Here is a 13,882-nt window from a genome sequence, read left to right as displayed (position 1 = left end):
AGACACAGACACACACACAGCTGGACTGTGATGGAGGAGCTTGATAAGTTATATTAAGCGATGCTTTATTTTGTGTGTGTTTTGATTGTGTAACTTTAAGTGTATTGTTAGCATTTGTTAGCATTATGCTGCCGGACTTTTATATGATGTTTCAGAGCTATAAATAGCAACTTATCTGTTGTGTTGTTAGCACAAGATAGAATTTAAGCTGTTATATTGATTACAGGCTTTAGTCGTGTGTGTGTGTGTGTGTGTGTGTGTGTGTGTGCCCGCTGCTGTTACACACACACATAGTTGGTGACATGGAGGGTTTTTATTACTGCTCCTGGTTTGCTGTGTTTTACCTGCTTTCACACAGAGATTATTGATTGAGCGTATTTCTCTGAGTTATGTGGCTTATATATTTTTATGATGCTCGTTAGCATTTGTTAGCATTATGCTGCTGGACTTTTACATGATGTTTCAGAGCTATAAATAGCTACTTATCTGTTGTATTGTTAGCGACATGCTATTTTATGGCTATGAGAGACACTGTGATGTTTATTAACGTCCGTTTTTATGTTAAAGTATGGCTTACAAGATTAATTTAGGCTGTTATATTGGTTACCGTCTGTAGTCATCTCTGTGTGTGTGTGTGTGTGTGTGTGTGTGTGTGTGTGTGTGTGTGTATGTGTGTGTGTGTGTGTGTGTGTGTGTGTGTGCTCGCTGCTGTTACACAGACAGGTGGACTAAACGTGTCTGCCAGTATTTTGGTGACATGGAGAGTTGTTTCTACTGCTCCTGGTTTGCTGTGTTTTACCTGCTTTATTGATTGAGTAACTTTGAGTGTATTTTTCTGAGTTATGTGGCTTATATATGGTTAAGATGGTTGTTAGCATTATGCTGCTGGACTTTTACATGATGTTTCAGAGTTATAAATAGCTACTTATCTGTTGTGTTGTTAGCGACATGCTATTTTATGGCTATGAGAGACACTGTGATGTTTATTAACGTCAGTTTTTATGTTAATAAAGTATGGCTTACAAGATTAATTTAGGCTGTTATATTGGTTACCGTCTGTAGTCATCTGTGTGTCTGTGTGTGTGTGTGTGTGCGCGCGCGCTGCTGTTACACACACATAGTTGGTGACATGGAGGGTTTTTATTACTGCTCCTGGTTTGCTGTGTTTTACCTGCTTTCACACAGAGATTATTGATTGAGGGTATTTCTCTGAGTTATGTGGCTTATATATTTTTATGATGCTCGTTAGCATTTGTTAGCATTATGCTGCTGGACTTTTACATGATGTTTCAGAGCTATAAATAGCTACTTATCTGTTGTGTTATTAGCAACATGCTATGTGTGTGCGCTGCTGTTACACACACACACACACAGCTGGACTGTGATGGAGGAGCTTGATAAGTTACATTAAGCGATGCTTTATTTTGTGTGTGTTTTGATTGTGTAACTTTAAGTGTATCGTTAGCATTTGTTAGCATTATGCTGCCGGACTTTTATATGATGTTTCAGAGCTATAAATAGCAACTTATCTGTTGTGTTGTTAGCAACAAGATAGAATTTAAGCTGTTATATTGATTACAGACTTTAGTCACGTACACGTGTGTGTGTGGCACACCAGTGACATAGAGCGGAATTATTATTTTATTATTTATTTTATTATCATGATTATTATAATTATTTTGTTGTTGTTCTTCCTCCTGAAAGTTAGATTGGATGTTTATTGTGTGTTTGAGGAGCTTGGTTTATTCTGGATGGATATTTCTCTTCATGTGAAGCTGTTACAGCAGGGTTTAAACTGGCTGATATAATAAATGTGCTAAAAAAGGAAAGAGTATATATACATGTATTGATTGTTCTGTGTTAACTTAATGTAAATGTAATTTATTTATGAAATGTTTTATTATTATTATTATTATTATTATTATCAGTGCAGGGACAGAGGACACACACACAGCGTTTTTGTTCAGTTAGTTAAATTGATATCAATCCTGTTAAACTGTGTCTTACTGTCACTTTGTAATTAGCATGTCCTTCTATGTTTAAAAGCTATGGTCTGTAGAAATGCACAAAAATATACATAGATGATTACAGCTGTGTAACAGTTAATACTAAGGGTTCTGTTTATTGAGCTTAGTGCATTAAACTTGAGTCTAAATACAGTCTCTGCTGCTTTGTTACTGATGTATATAAACTTTCTATTCATTCAGATGCCTCGTATGAAGTCCTTCCGCCGTTCCCAGGCCGCCAGGAGGCGAGTGGAGGAGCAGCGGATCGTCATGCTGGGTCCCCAGCAGCCTCCTTGTGACACCCTTGCACGTATGTAGCCAACTATTATTTTAATGAATATTTTCCTTCATATGTGGAAGGTGTAAACTGTTTTGCAGTTTTCCTATTGGGAGAGTGTGTTGTGTTTTGGATATGTTGTAAATGATGTTTTTATCTTGGCTTCATCTAGGCCGTGGCACCGGCTGGCGCCACAAGGTGAGGAAGTGGCCGACCTCTGAGCTGACCGGCCGTCAGCACAAGTTGGTCCTTCCAGCTGATGCCCCCGACAAGAAGGTATTATTATTGTTATTGTTATTGTTATTATTATTATTATTATTATTATTACTATTATTTATTTTTTTATTTTTTATTTTTTAGAATTTAATAACAAACAATTTGATCCGAGGAGTAATTATTTCCATTATTTAAAAATATATATCTTGTGTTGTTTCAGTTGGTCCTTCTTGTCGGTGCCTCGCATCTGCGAAGCTTCGCAGATGGTGTGGTTCCGATGCCGGAGGGGTCCCTGTCCTTCGCTGTCATGTCGACGCCGGGGGCCTGTGCAGCTCAGTTGCGGACCGAGGTGCTGAACGCTACGGTACCTCGGGTCCCTGACTTGGTCTGTCTCATGGCTCCTAGCAACAACTTGACAGCGAGCCGGACAGTGGACGAGGGCCGGGCCGACTTCGCCAGGCTCCTGTGCACGGTCTGCACACGCTGGCCTAAGGTAAGCACATTTGTCATTACAATGATTATTATTGCGGTTATTATGATTGGTTGTATAATTATAACATGGAGGTGAGCTTGGTTTGGGCAGGTTGGGAAGGAGCAGCGCCAGGTGAGTTGATTGGTACAGTTGGACTAATTGACTAATCAAGCTCTCCTTTCACACTGTAGTAGGTGCTGGACAGCGTGGTGGCTGCACAGAGAGAGTGGAGGAGCACCGGAGCAGAAAAAGGCTGGCGAGTTGGTCGTTGCGGTGGAGAGCCCGGTGTAAAGCACCAGCACCTGAGAGCTGCGCAAGTTTTTGTGTGGCAATAAAAAATGTTAATTGAACTGTGTCTGACTAAACTGTGTTGAGGGAATTTATAGTGGCAGCAGCTTGTGCCACAAATGAATTTGATTGTCAAAAGACTTTTGTAATGAAATCTTTTATTTTATTTTATTTTTTCTAGGTGATCGTCATGGACTTCGTGCCGCGTTTGGTTGTGGATGAGGACCTCCAGGCCCACTTCCGGAACGCGTTCAGCCAGGTCGCTGCACGCATGGGTATGTTAAAAAAGAGAAAAAAATAGCCTTAATGTGAATTATGTTGTCTCTGAATATTTCAGTAATTAATGTTTTTTTTCCTGTAGGTGTCCCGTACATCCATCTTGCGGACGACTTCCCCACGCGGCGTCTTGAGCTGTGGAGCAGAGACGGCGTAAGTAGTAGTACTACTTCTTTGTAGTTGAAATGTGACAACTTGGAGAGTCAAATTTCTGATGTGTAAATCGATTTTTCATGTGTTGTTTTTGCAGATCCACTTGAGTGACAGCGCTGGTATGCGCATCCTTCGGGAGTCACTGTGGAGGGCCGCTCTTCTGCATCTGGCGACGCCGCCACCAGAGCCCAGGGTGTCTCCGAGGACCTCGCCAGGGACGCCTCGTCGCCTTCCACGAGTGGTCGTCAAGGGGGAGATTGTCGTTCCTCGGCAATCAGACCCCTTCGACTGGTCGCTTGTGGAACGGTGCAGAAAGGTAAGGATTTGATTTAGACTTTTTTTTTTAAAGTAACATTATAACAATAAGGTTTGACTTAAAGCTGCAGTTGGTAACTTTGAGCAGAGAGAGGACTTAGCATCAAATTTGAAGAAGTACAACTGTCAGATCCCTCCCCCTCCCTCTCTGCTGCACTCCTGCCTCCAAAGTCCCTCCCCCAGAGGAGGCTGACGTGCACGCGACCAAGTGATCGGTAATACATGAGCTACACTCCACACAGCTAGATATAAAACGTTTACAGTGACTTTCACATGGCTATACCTTACCTAGAAACTGGGAGACATGAGCTTGACCGGCTCTGATTGGGTCTATTTTCCGGTCGTGGTGGATTCTGGCAATTTGCAGTAGGAGCAGTTTGTTTTTTACAGATTACTAGTTTCATGTAATGCTGTCTTTACATAGTGACAGTCTTAGCAAATATGACAAAAAGTTACTTTTATAAGACTTACCAACTGCAGCTTCAATCTGTTTAATACAAACTTTGGTCATTACAGAGGAGACGTTCCAGCGAGGAGGAGTCGTGCGGCGCGGGTCGAAGTGGGAAGCTCCAGCAGGCGGTCAGTCTATTTGTGTTATGCTTGAACTTTATCATTGATATTTTTAGTGATCATATGTGTATTATATGTCAAAGCAAGTTATCAGTAATCGTCTGTCTCCATTATTATTTCACAGCTGGAGGTGTCCTTCCCACTGAACCCGGTGCGGTTCAGCAGCGCGGTGATGGAGGCGATGGACAGGGTCGCTCCATCTGATCTCTCCAGCCCTGAGATGTGCACTGCGCCAGCCGGCAAGAAGGTAAGCTACATGCAAATGATATGTGTTGGTTGAGGCTTTCTAATGAATTAAATTCATTTCAAATTTGATGTTAATTAATATTTTCCTGTTTTTCTTTTAGAAACCCCGCGTGGACCGTCAGCCCAAGGCCGCCACTTCCAAGAGGAGACGGGCTCGACAGCAGGTTAGTAATTGATGACATTTTTGTTTGTATTATGTTTGGAGTGAAACCATGAAAAAATGTGTGGATGGAGTTGGTCAATCATTTTTGGTTTTTCTCCTCTTCTAGGTGAAGGCTGTTGTCGAGGCAGCTCCTGTGGAAGTGGTCGTGACGCAGAGGGAGACTCCTGCTGCCTGCGTCACAGGTAAGATTGACCCTAGTTCTAATGCTGTCCTGAAACATGTAATGCACTTTGAGTTTGAAAACATGTTTTTAACCATGTCACATGTGTCCTCAGAGTCATCGCTCCCCAGCCCCGTGGACGTGGTCGTGACGCAGAGGGAGACTCCGGCTGCCTGCGTCACAGGTAAGATTGACCCTAGTTCCTGATTAGCCTTAACGGTCATTTATTGATGGAGTTTGAAAATGTGTTTGTTAACCATGTCACGTGTCCTCAGAGTCATCGCCCCCCAGCCCGATGGAGGAAGACTTCCCTAGATGCGTCAAAGGTAGGACAGATTTTGATTCTTCTAGTTCAGGTTCAGTGTGTTCGGACACTGATGTTCCTACTGACCATGATGACTGTACATCTGCTAAGGTTAAATGGGTTAGGGGGAGCTTCCATCAGGGCAATGGTAGATTTAAATACCCAGGGCGTCAGTGTATGGCCATAGCTTTAGCAAGCTTGGCTAAACACACAGTCAGCAGTGTGTTCTCGTGGCGGCGGCGTGATTTGGATCATGTTCTCCATCTAGGCGATGACTTGTACGCGTTCTTGCGTGAGAACAACAGGATCGGTGGGACCTCTGAGTTCTTGTGTGTTCCTGAGTTGCCAGGACAACATGTTTTTGACGGGCAGCAGTTTACATTTGATTATGGTAGTGACTATGTTAGTGGTGTGGTCAATGTAGTTGATGGAGAACTGGTTGAGGCTGGTTGTCACACCTCTCTCCTAAATGGATTGGAGAGGATGCTTGATAACTATAGCACATGCTTACTGACCCTGGGTGGTAATACTTGCGCGGTTATTAATCAGAACGGTAGATATGCAGTTGTTGATTCACACGCACGCAGCGCTGCTGGATTGGTAGGTGTTTATGGTAGAAGTATAGTTGCGTATTTTACTTGTGTTAGAGACCTGCATGAGTATGTATGCAATCTGGCTGCATCACTCAATGCAAGTCATGAAGCTTTTGAGATCGCTGGTGTGCGTGTGTTTCATGTAGTGTTTAATGATGCTCCTGCAGCTGATGCAGATGTAGCAGTTGTTAGTGGTGATGCTACTGCAGATGAGGTCATGTCTGTTATTGTTAGTGGGGAGGCTCCTGCAGCTGATGCAGATGTAGCAGTTGTTAGTGGTGATGCTACTGCAGATGAGGTCATGTCTGTTATTGTTAGTGGGGAGGCTCCTGCAGCTGATGCAGATGTTGTTAGTGGGGAGGCTCCTGCAGCTGATGCAGATGTTGTTAGTGGGGAGGCTCCTGCAGCTGATGCAGATGTTGTGTTTGTTAGTGATGAGATGTGCAAACAGCTGCAGTTTGATCCCCTTAGTAAGGAGGTTGCCCAGTTGGTTTGTAAACGGGTAAATGTAGAGTTTGAGAAGGTTGATGAGGTAGTGTCTGTAGGAGTAGGTTTGTTAGGGTCTCCTTGTAAGAAGGAGAACATAGTGGCTGATGGGAACTGTTTCTTTAGGGCAGTGTCTCTAGCTGTGAGTGGAACACAGAAGAGTCATAGGAAGATTAGACTCGCTGTTGTTAAACATCTAGAGAAGAATGCGTCACAATACAATAGCATTTTGAGAAGTGAGTATTCTTCAGTGGCAGATTATGTTAGGGAGTCAAAGATGAGCTATGTTGGCAGCTGGGCAACAGAGGTGGAAATTCAGGCAGCAGCAGATTGTTTAGGAGTTCATATCTTTACATTTTGTGATGGTAGATGGTTAGAATATAGCTGTAAGCTTAATGGTTTGTCTAGACAGGGGATTTATTTGGAAAATAGAAATGGTAACCATTATGAAACGGTTGTTTGTGTTCATGAGCCTCATGAACGGAGTAGTTGTTATGGTTTGTGTAAAGTGAATAGCTCAGATTCTAAAGTTTATAATGTGAGACGTCGTAGTGTACAGAGTTGTTCTTTGGAACGTGCAGATTGTACAGGTGAAGATAGTAGTTTTTCTAAATATTTGATGAAGAAGAAGAAATTTCAAAGGAAAACTGAATATCAGGAAAATGTGTTGTTTAGGCAGAGAATGAAGGAAATTAGTATTGAAAAGTATAGGAAAAATGTGTTGCATAGGCAGAGAGTGAAGGAAATTAGTATTGGGAAGTATAGGGACAATGTGTTGCATAGAGAGAGACTTAAAGCAAAGAGTGTAGGGAAGTATAAGGATAATTTGTTGCATAGAGAGGCAGTTAAAGCAAAGAGTGTTGGGAAGTATAAGGATAATTTGTTGCATAGAGAGGCAGTTAAAGCAAACAGTGTTGGGAAGTATAAGGATAATTTGTTGCATCAGGAGCGAGTTAAAGCAAAGAGTGTTGGAAAGTATAGGGAAAATGTGGTTCATAGGCAGAGAGTGAAGGAAATGAGTCAAAGAAAGTATCATGGGGACTCGGAGCATAGAATTCGCGTTGTAGAAGGTAATAAGTTGAAGATGGGAGACATAAAAGAGAAACGGAAGCAGTTTGATTTTGTGATGGACCAGTTTTTGGATAAGGTTAAAGATGGTCCAGATTTTGTGTGTTCAGTTTGTCATAGGTTGTTGTTTAGACGGCAGGTTGTAAATTGTAGGAAAGAGAATTACAGCAAGAATAAGGCATTAGCTTCATTAGCAGATAAGTGTATTAGTGAGGACTATTTACACAAGTGTAGTAAGGACTGTGTAGTGCCGTGTCAGTGGTTAGATTCAGCTAGAGGTCAGTTGTGGATTTGTCACACGTGTCATAGTAAGCTTAATAATGGTGTACTGCCACCTGAGAGTTCAGTTAATAATTTGAAACTTGATCCTATTCCACCGGAGTTGGCGTGTTTGAATAGTTTAGAGCAGCATTTAATTGCGTTACACATACCGTTTATGAAGATGTTGGCTCTGCCTAAGGGAGGTCAGAATGGAGTGCATGGTCCGGTGACGTGTGTTCCTGCCAACATAGTGGAGACCAGTAAATTGTTGCCGCGCTCCAATATGGAGGGGTCTTTGTTGCTTGTGAAGTTGAAGCGTAAGTTGACGTATAAAGGTCATTATGAGTATCAGTTTGTGGATACTATGCGCGTTAGGAAGGCGTTGCAGTTTTTAAAGGAAACAAACGTGTATTATAAAGACGTTGATTTTAATGAGGAGTGGCTAAATGCATTTCTTAGGGAAGAAGATGAGGCAGTTGTTGAACCAGAGGTTAATGTTAATGCAGAAACTGGGGAAGATGAAGATGTTTCAGATGAGCTTTTGCATGATAGGCAGCAGCATTGTATGTTTCAGGACACGTGTTTTATGCCTGTTGACATAGGTCAGGAAACATTAGATCAATATTATGAGGGTGTGTTGAATGTTGCTCCTGCAGAAGGTAACAATCCTGTTAAGTTACTTTCTGATCAGGAAAATGAGGCTAAATGTTTCCCAGTGTTGTTTCCTCTAGGTGGTAAGACGTATCATGATAGTAGGTCTAGTCGTTTAACGTTGTCTCGGTATTTGAATAATAGGATTTTGCATGCTGACGGTAGATTTTCTAGAAATGTAGAGTATATATTTTTCGGTCAGTACATGTCTGAGGTTCAGCAGGTTGTGTCGAACGTGTCAATCGCCCTGCGGAAAGGTAAGGGGCGTCCTTCTAAGAAGGTAGGTGGTCAAAGTGTGAAGGACTTAATAAACGATGAAGAGTCCATGAAAAAGTTGTTGGAGTTTGATGACGGGTATCGTTTTCTGAAGCCGATCCGAGGTACCCCGGCTTTTTGGCAGGAAGCCCAGCGTGGGTTAGTTGCGTCGGTCCGTCAGCTTGGTCTGCCTACTTGGTTTTGTTCATTTTCTTCTGCAGATTTGAGATGGACTAATTTACTAGGTAGCATTTTGAAGCAGGAAGGTAGGACTCAGACTGCAGAAGATTTAGAGTGGGCAGACAAGTGTGAGTTACTGCGTCGTAATCCGGTCACTGCAGCGAGAATGTTTGATTATCGCTGGCATGTGTTTTTGAGGGAGGTCCTTATGTCCCCCTCCAATCCAATTGGTAAAATTGTCGATTTCTTTTATAGGGTAGAATTTCAGCAGCGCGGTTCACCACATGTACATTGCTTGTTTTGGATCGAAAACGCACCTAAAATTGATGAAAACACGGACGAAGAGGTCGTGGAATTTATTGATAAATATGTGACATGCGAGTTACCGGCACAAGATGAGACATTATTGGACATTGTCACATCTGTACAGCAACACTCAAAGCGACATTCTAAAACTTGTAAAAAGAAAAACACAGCTTGTCGTTTCAATTTTCCAAAAGTGCCATCCGCTCGTACATTCATTTCTCGTAGCCCATCAGGGGAAGAAGCCAAAAATAAATGTAAGTGCGAGGAATCCGCAGCGTGTACATGTGGTAAACGAGACATGAAAAAACCTGATCTCATGAAAAGAGATTATGCAGAAGATATAGTGGGACGTATTAAGGCAGCTGTATTAAAGGAGGAAAATAGTAACCTCACTGTTGAGGAGTTGTGGCAGCGTTTAGGGATTAGTCAAGCTACGTTTGAGGCTGCGTATAAACGTATCGCCAAAAAGACAACGGTAGTCTTGAAGAGGCAGGTTAATGAAGTCTGGATTAACCAGTATAGTAAGCCGCTGTTGAAATGTTGGAATGCCAATTTAGATGTCCAATTTGTAGTAGACGCGTACGCTTGTATAGTTTATATCATTTCTTATATCTCTAAGGCAGAGAGAGACATAGGATTGTTGCTAGGGAACGCCCAAAGGGAAGCGTCAAAGGACGGGAACGTTAGTGCCAAAGAGGCTTTGAAAAGTTTAGGTAGTGTTTATCTGCACAATAGAGATGTGAGTGCTCAGGAAGCTGTGTATAGGTTAAGTGGCATGCACCTGAAGGAATTCTCTAGGAAGGTTGTATTTATACCTACAGGAGACAATATAGTTAAGATGAGTCTTCCTATAAGTATATTGAGGGAAAAGGCAGAGTCTTCAGATTGTAATGTAGATGACATCTGGATGACTAGTATAGTTGATCGGTATAAGAATAGGCCCAATGATGGTACGTTTAATGATATGTGTATAGCCACATTTGCGTCGGAGTATCGCGTGTTAGCGAGAAATGAGAAATGTAAGGATAAGATTCAATTAAAAAATGATTGCGGATTTGTCGCTAAAAGAACAAATACTGAACCTGCAGTAATTAGATATGCGCGTTTTTCGGAGACTAAAACTCCAGAATTATTCTATCAGAGTATCCTGCAGTTGTTCTTGCCGTATCGTTCCGATAAGCAATTAAAGCCGAAGAAATTTGATACATACGGACAGTTTTATAAAGATGCGCGTGTTAGGTTTAGTGATAGGACGATGCATTCGGTGAAGGATGTCGTAGATTTGAATAGAGGCAAATTTGAAATTAATGCCGACGAGTTGGACGAGATACTGGAAAATATAGCATTAGATGGTGTAGCAGAAGATGCCTGGGGTGAATTGTGCCCAGAGCAGGAAGTAGAGAGGTTAGAGTGTGTACAGGAAGAGGAAGAGAGAAAGAAAGGGCAGGTTTTAGATGGTGATGATGATGATGTTGATCATGAAAACGTCCCAGACTTAGCGGTGTGTAGGGAACAGGTAGTGAATATAGAAAAGAGGAATAACATTATGTGTAGGACTGATGGCTTGGCTCTCATTAGGTCTTTAAATGAGACTCAGCGGTGTGTTTTCTATCAGGTGAGGCAGTGGTGTTTAGATAGGGTTAGAGGGAAGAAGCCACATCCCTTTCATGTATTTGTTACAGGTGGTGCAGGGACAGGAAAGAGCCATTTAATTAAAGCCATTCAGTATGAGGCTATGAGGTTGTTGTCAACAGTCTGTCGTCAACCTGACAATATTTGTGTCTTGTTAACAGCTCCTACGGGGATTGCTGCTTACAATTTACATGGAACAACCATACATCACACATTTAGCATTGGCAAAGATGTTCGCCTTCCCTACGTACCTTTGGGTGAGGAAAAGGTGAACTCTTTGCGTGCTAAATATAGTGATCTTCAAATTTTAATTATTGATGAAATATCGATGGTTGATCACAGACTGTTGACGTATGTTCATAGTAGGTTGAGACAGATTAAACAGTCTGGTGATTTGGCTCCGTTTGGGAACGTCTGTGTCATAGCTGTAGGAGATTTTTTCCAGTTGCCTCCAGTTAGAGGGAAACCTCTTTATGAAGAGGAACTTGGAGTCAACCTGTGGTCGAACCTTTTTAAGGTTGTCGAGTTGACAGAAGTAGTTAGACAGAAAGATGGTGAGTTTGCGTCGTTGTTAAATCGCGTTAGAACTCGTTCAAAAGGGACGGCAATGTTGAATAGCGACATTGAAATATTAAAGCGTTGTGAAACCGGTGAAGTCAGCTCAGCTTTACACATTTTTCCGACGAATAGACAAGTAAATGAGCACAACGATGCGGAACTGTTGAAGACATGTCCTGAGTATGAGGAAATAGAGGCTCAGGACTATGTCAATGATAAAAAAACAGGGGAGTTAGTGTTGAAGAGTGGCCATCACACAAAGACATATAACACGTGTTTAGCCCAAGTGTTGTCATTGGGTAAGGGTGCACGTGTTATGTTGTGTAAAAATGTGGATGTGTCAGACGGTCTAGTTAATGGTGTGTGTGGCTTTGTGACGGACATAGTTCATTTAGACAAGAAAAAGTTTCCTCATAGAGTGTTTGTTAAATTTGATGATAATAATGTTGGTGCTCAGAGGAGGAAACAGTGTGCTAGTAGTTTGTCAGTTGTAGCCGGTTCTATCGGTATTGAAGCAGAGGAAGAGAGGGTGACTAAAAAAGGTGGCATGCGTCGTCAGTTTCCACTTAGACTTGCGTGGGCGTGTACTGTACATAAGGTTCAGGGTATAACTGTAGATAGTGCTGTGGTGTGTCTCAAGAAGGTGTTTTCTGCAGGTCAGGCGTATGTGGCCTTAAGTCGTGTTAGAAGTTTGTCAGGGTTGGTGATTCAAGACTTTGATGATAAGGCCATTTATTGTAAGGATAACATTAAGGATGCTATGCAGAGTATGCCCCAATATTTGTTAGGAAATAACATTAGGCACAAATTGGATAGAAATACATTCAATGTTTTTTTGATGAATGTACAAAATCTAACTAAACATGTATCAGATTTGGCTTCATGTACACAGCATTTACAGCTTAACTGTATTGCTGTGACAGAAACATGGCTACCTGCTGCATCTACAGAAGCAGTAAACATCGAGGGCTTCACTTTTCACAGTAGTCCTCGAAGTTTATCTTATAACAGTGACCATCCAGCACTGATTGCACTGCAAGGACAACAACATGGTGGTGTTGGCTTGTACAGTGCAGACAATTTGGCCTCTAATATTATCACAATGCCACCATTCAATTTAGAATGTATAGTTTATAATTGGCTAGAATATAATCTATTAGTAGCAGTTATTTATCGGCCACCGTCATATCCCATGTCTCTGTTTAAAGAACACTTAGGGAAATTACTTGATTGGCTACATCCTAAAAGTAACAATATAGCAGTCATGGGAGATTTTAATGACGATCTCTTGAAATCATCAAGTGTGTGCAAACTTCTAACAGACAAAGGGTTTGTTCAGTTAGTAACGCAGGCGACAACAGAGCAAGGGACTTTGATAGATCATGTTTATGTTAATACATCAGATTATGAAGTTGAGTGTGAGGTTGTGCCTGCATATTTTAGTGATCATGAGGCGATTGTTTGCAGTTTTAAATGTAGAGATGTCTAAATAGGAAGAGTTGTCATAGTAACTATAGGTTGTGGTGTTTCTGGTATCAGGTAGAATGGATTGCGCGTTAGTTGATCATGTGTATGTAGGAATATTTTTATAATCATAATAATAATGTATCAGACTAATAGGTGGTTGGTTAGTTGTAGACTTGTAATTAGTGGTCATTATAGTTGTAGATGTCAGTCTTGTGGTCAGCTGTATGTTCTGTAATGCTTTAATGTATACAACATGGGTCAAAAAGTGATTTTTTTATTTTGATGAATAATTGAAATCATTGTCAGAAATCATGAATTATATAGGATTTTTTTTTTTTTTTAAATGTAGTAAAGAAAAAACTCAATTATGTATTGTGTAATATGAAATGACAATTTTCTTACCCATGGTGTGCATTAGAGGATGTTTGCATGGCTTTATCTATGTTGTATGTGATGTTGTGTTTTGTTAATTGTTTATTGTTATTTATTATATTGTTATTTATTATGTTGTAGGTTTTCTTTTTCCTACATTACAACAGCATTTAGAACATGTATTGATAAATATTTGGCTCATTGAACCATTTATTGAAAACTGCACTATTTGCATAGTTTTCTATATTTGTTGAACAAATAAATTGTAGTTGTCATTTTGACATATAATAAAATGCTGTTGCTAATGTAGGTTTTGCTTTACCTACCATGTTCCGACTAAAAGCAAAAGGCACTGGTAATGGTACTCCTAGTTTATACTGGGATGGGGTTCGATTCCCTGCGGTGCCCTGCTGATTGGTTTGGTATTTACATGAAAGGTTCAGTTCATTGTCTCCAACAACTGTCATTAACTTCCATAACGCTGTCAAAACTCAACCTGTCTCCTGTAGTTGTGCTTTCTCCTCTGAACTCCTCTCTTGTCCTGTCACTTTCTGCAGAAGGAGTGGAGATGGGTGTCCAGGAGTCAGCCCACCAGCTGTCATCAATT

The 13,882-nt window shown here is 41.2% G+C and overlaps 1 protein-coding gene across 1 annotated transcript; it reads left to right on the top strand.

The window, feature by feature from the left end:
* Positions 1-2,207: 2,207 nt before the first annotated feature.
* Positions 2,208-12,925, top strand: LOC128362380 (uncharacterized). Its single transcript, XM_053323119.1, has 13 exons — positions 2,208-2,316; positions 2,456-2,559; positions 2,720-2,992; positions 3,166-3,288; positions 3,441-3,534; positions 3,621-3,688; positions 3,786-4,004; positions 4,520-4,582; positions 4,698-4,820; positions 4,921-4,983; positions 5,089-5,164; positions 5,258-5,326; positions 5,418-12,925. The coding sequence occupies exons 1-13, from the start codon at positions 2,208-2,210 to the stop codon at positions 12,923-12,925; spliced, it is 8,892 nt and encodes a 2,963-aa protein (XP_053179094.1).
* Positions 12,926-13,882: the final 957 nt, after the last annotated feature.

Source organism: Scomber japonicus, chromosome 7, assembly GCF_027409825.1.
Source record: "Scomber japonicus isolate fScoJap1 chromosome 7, fScoJap1.pri, whole genome shotgun sequence".
Lineage (NCBI taxonomy): Eukaryota > Metazoa > Chordata > Actinopteri > Scombriformes > Scombridae > Scomber > Scomber japonicus.
This window is presented reverse-complemented; position numbering and strand designations above follow the sequence as displayed.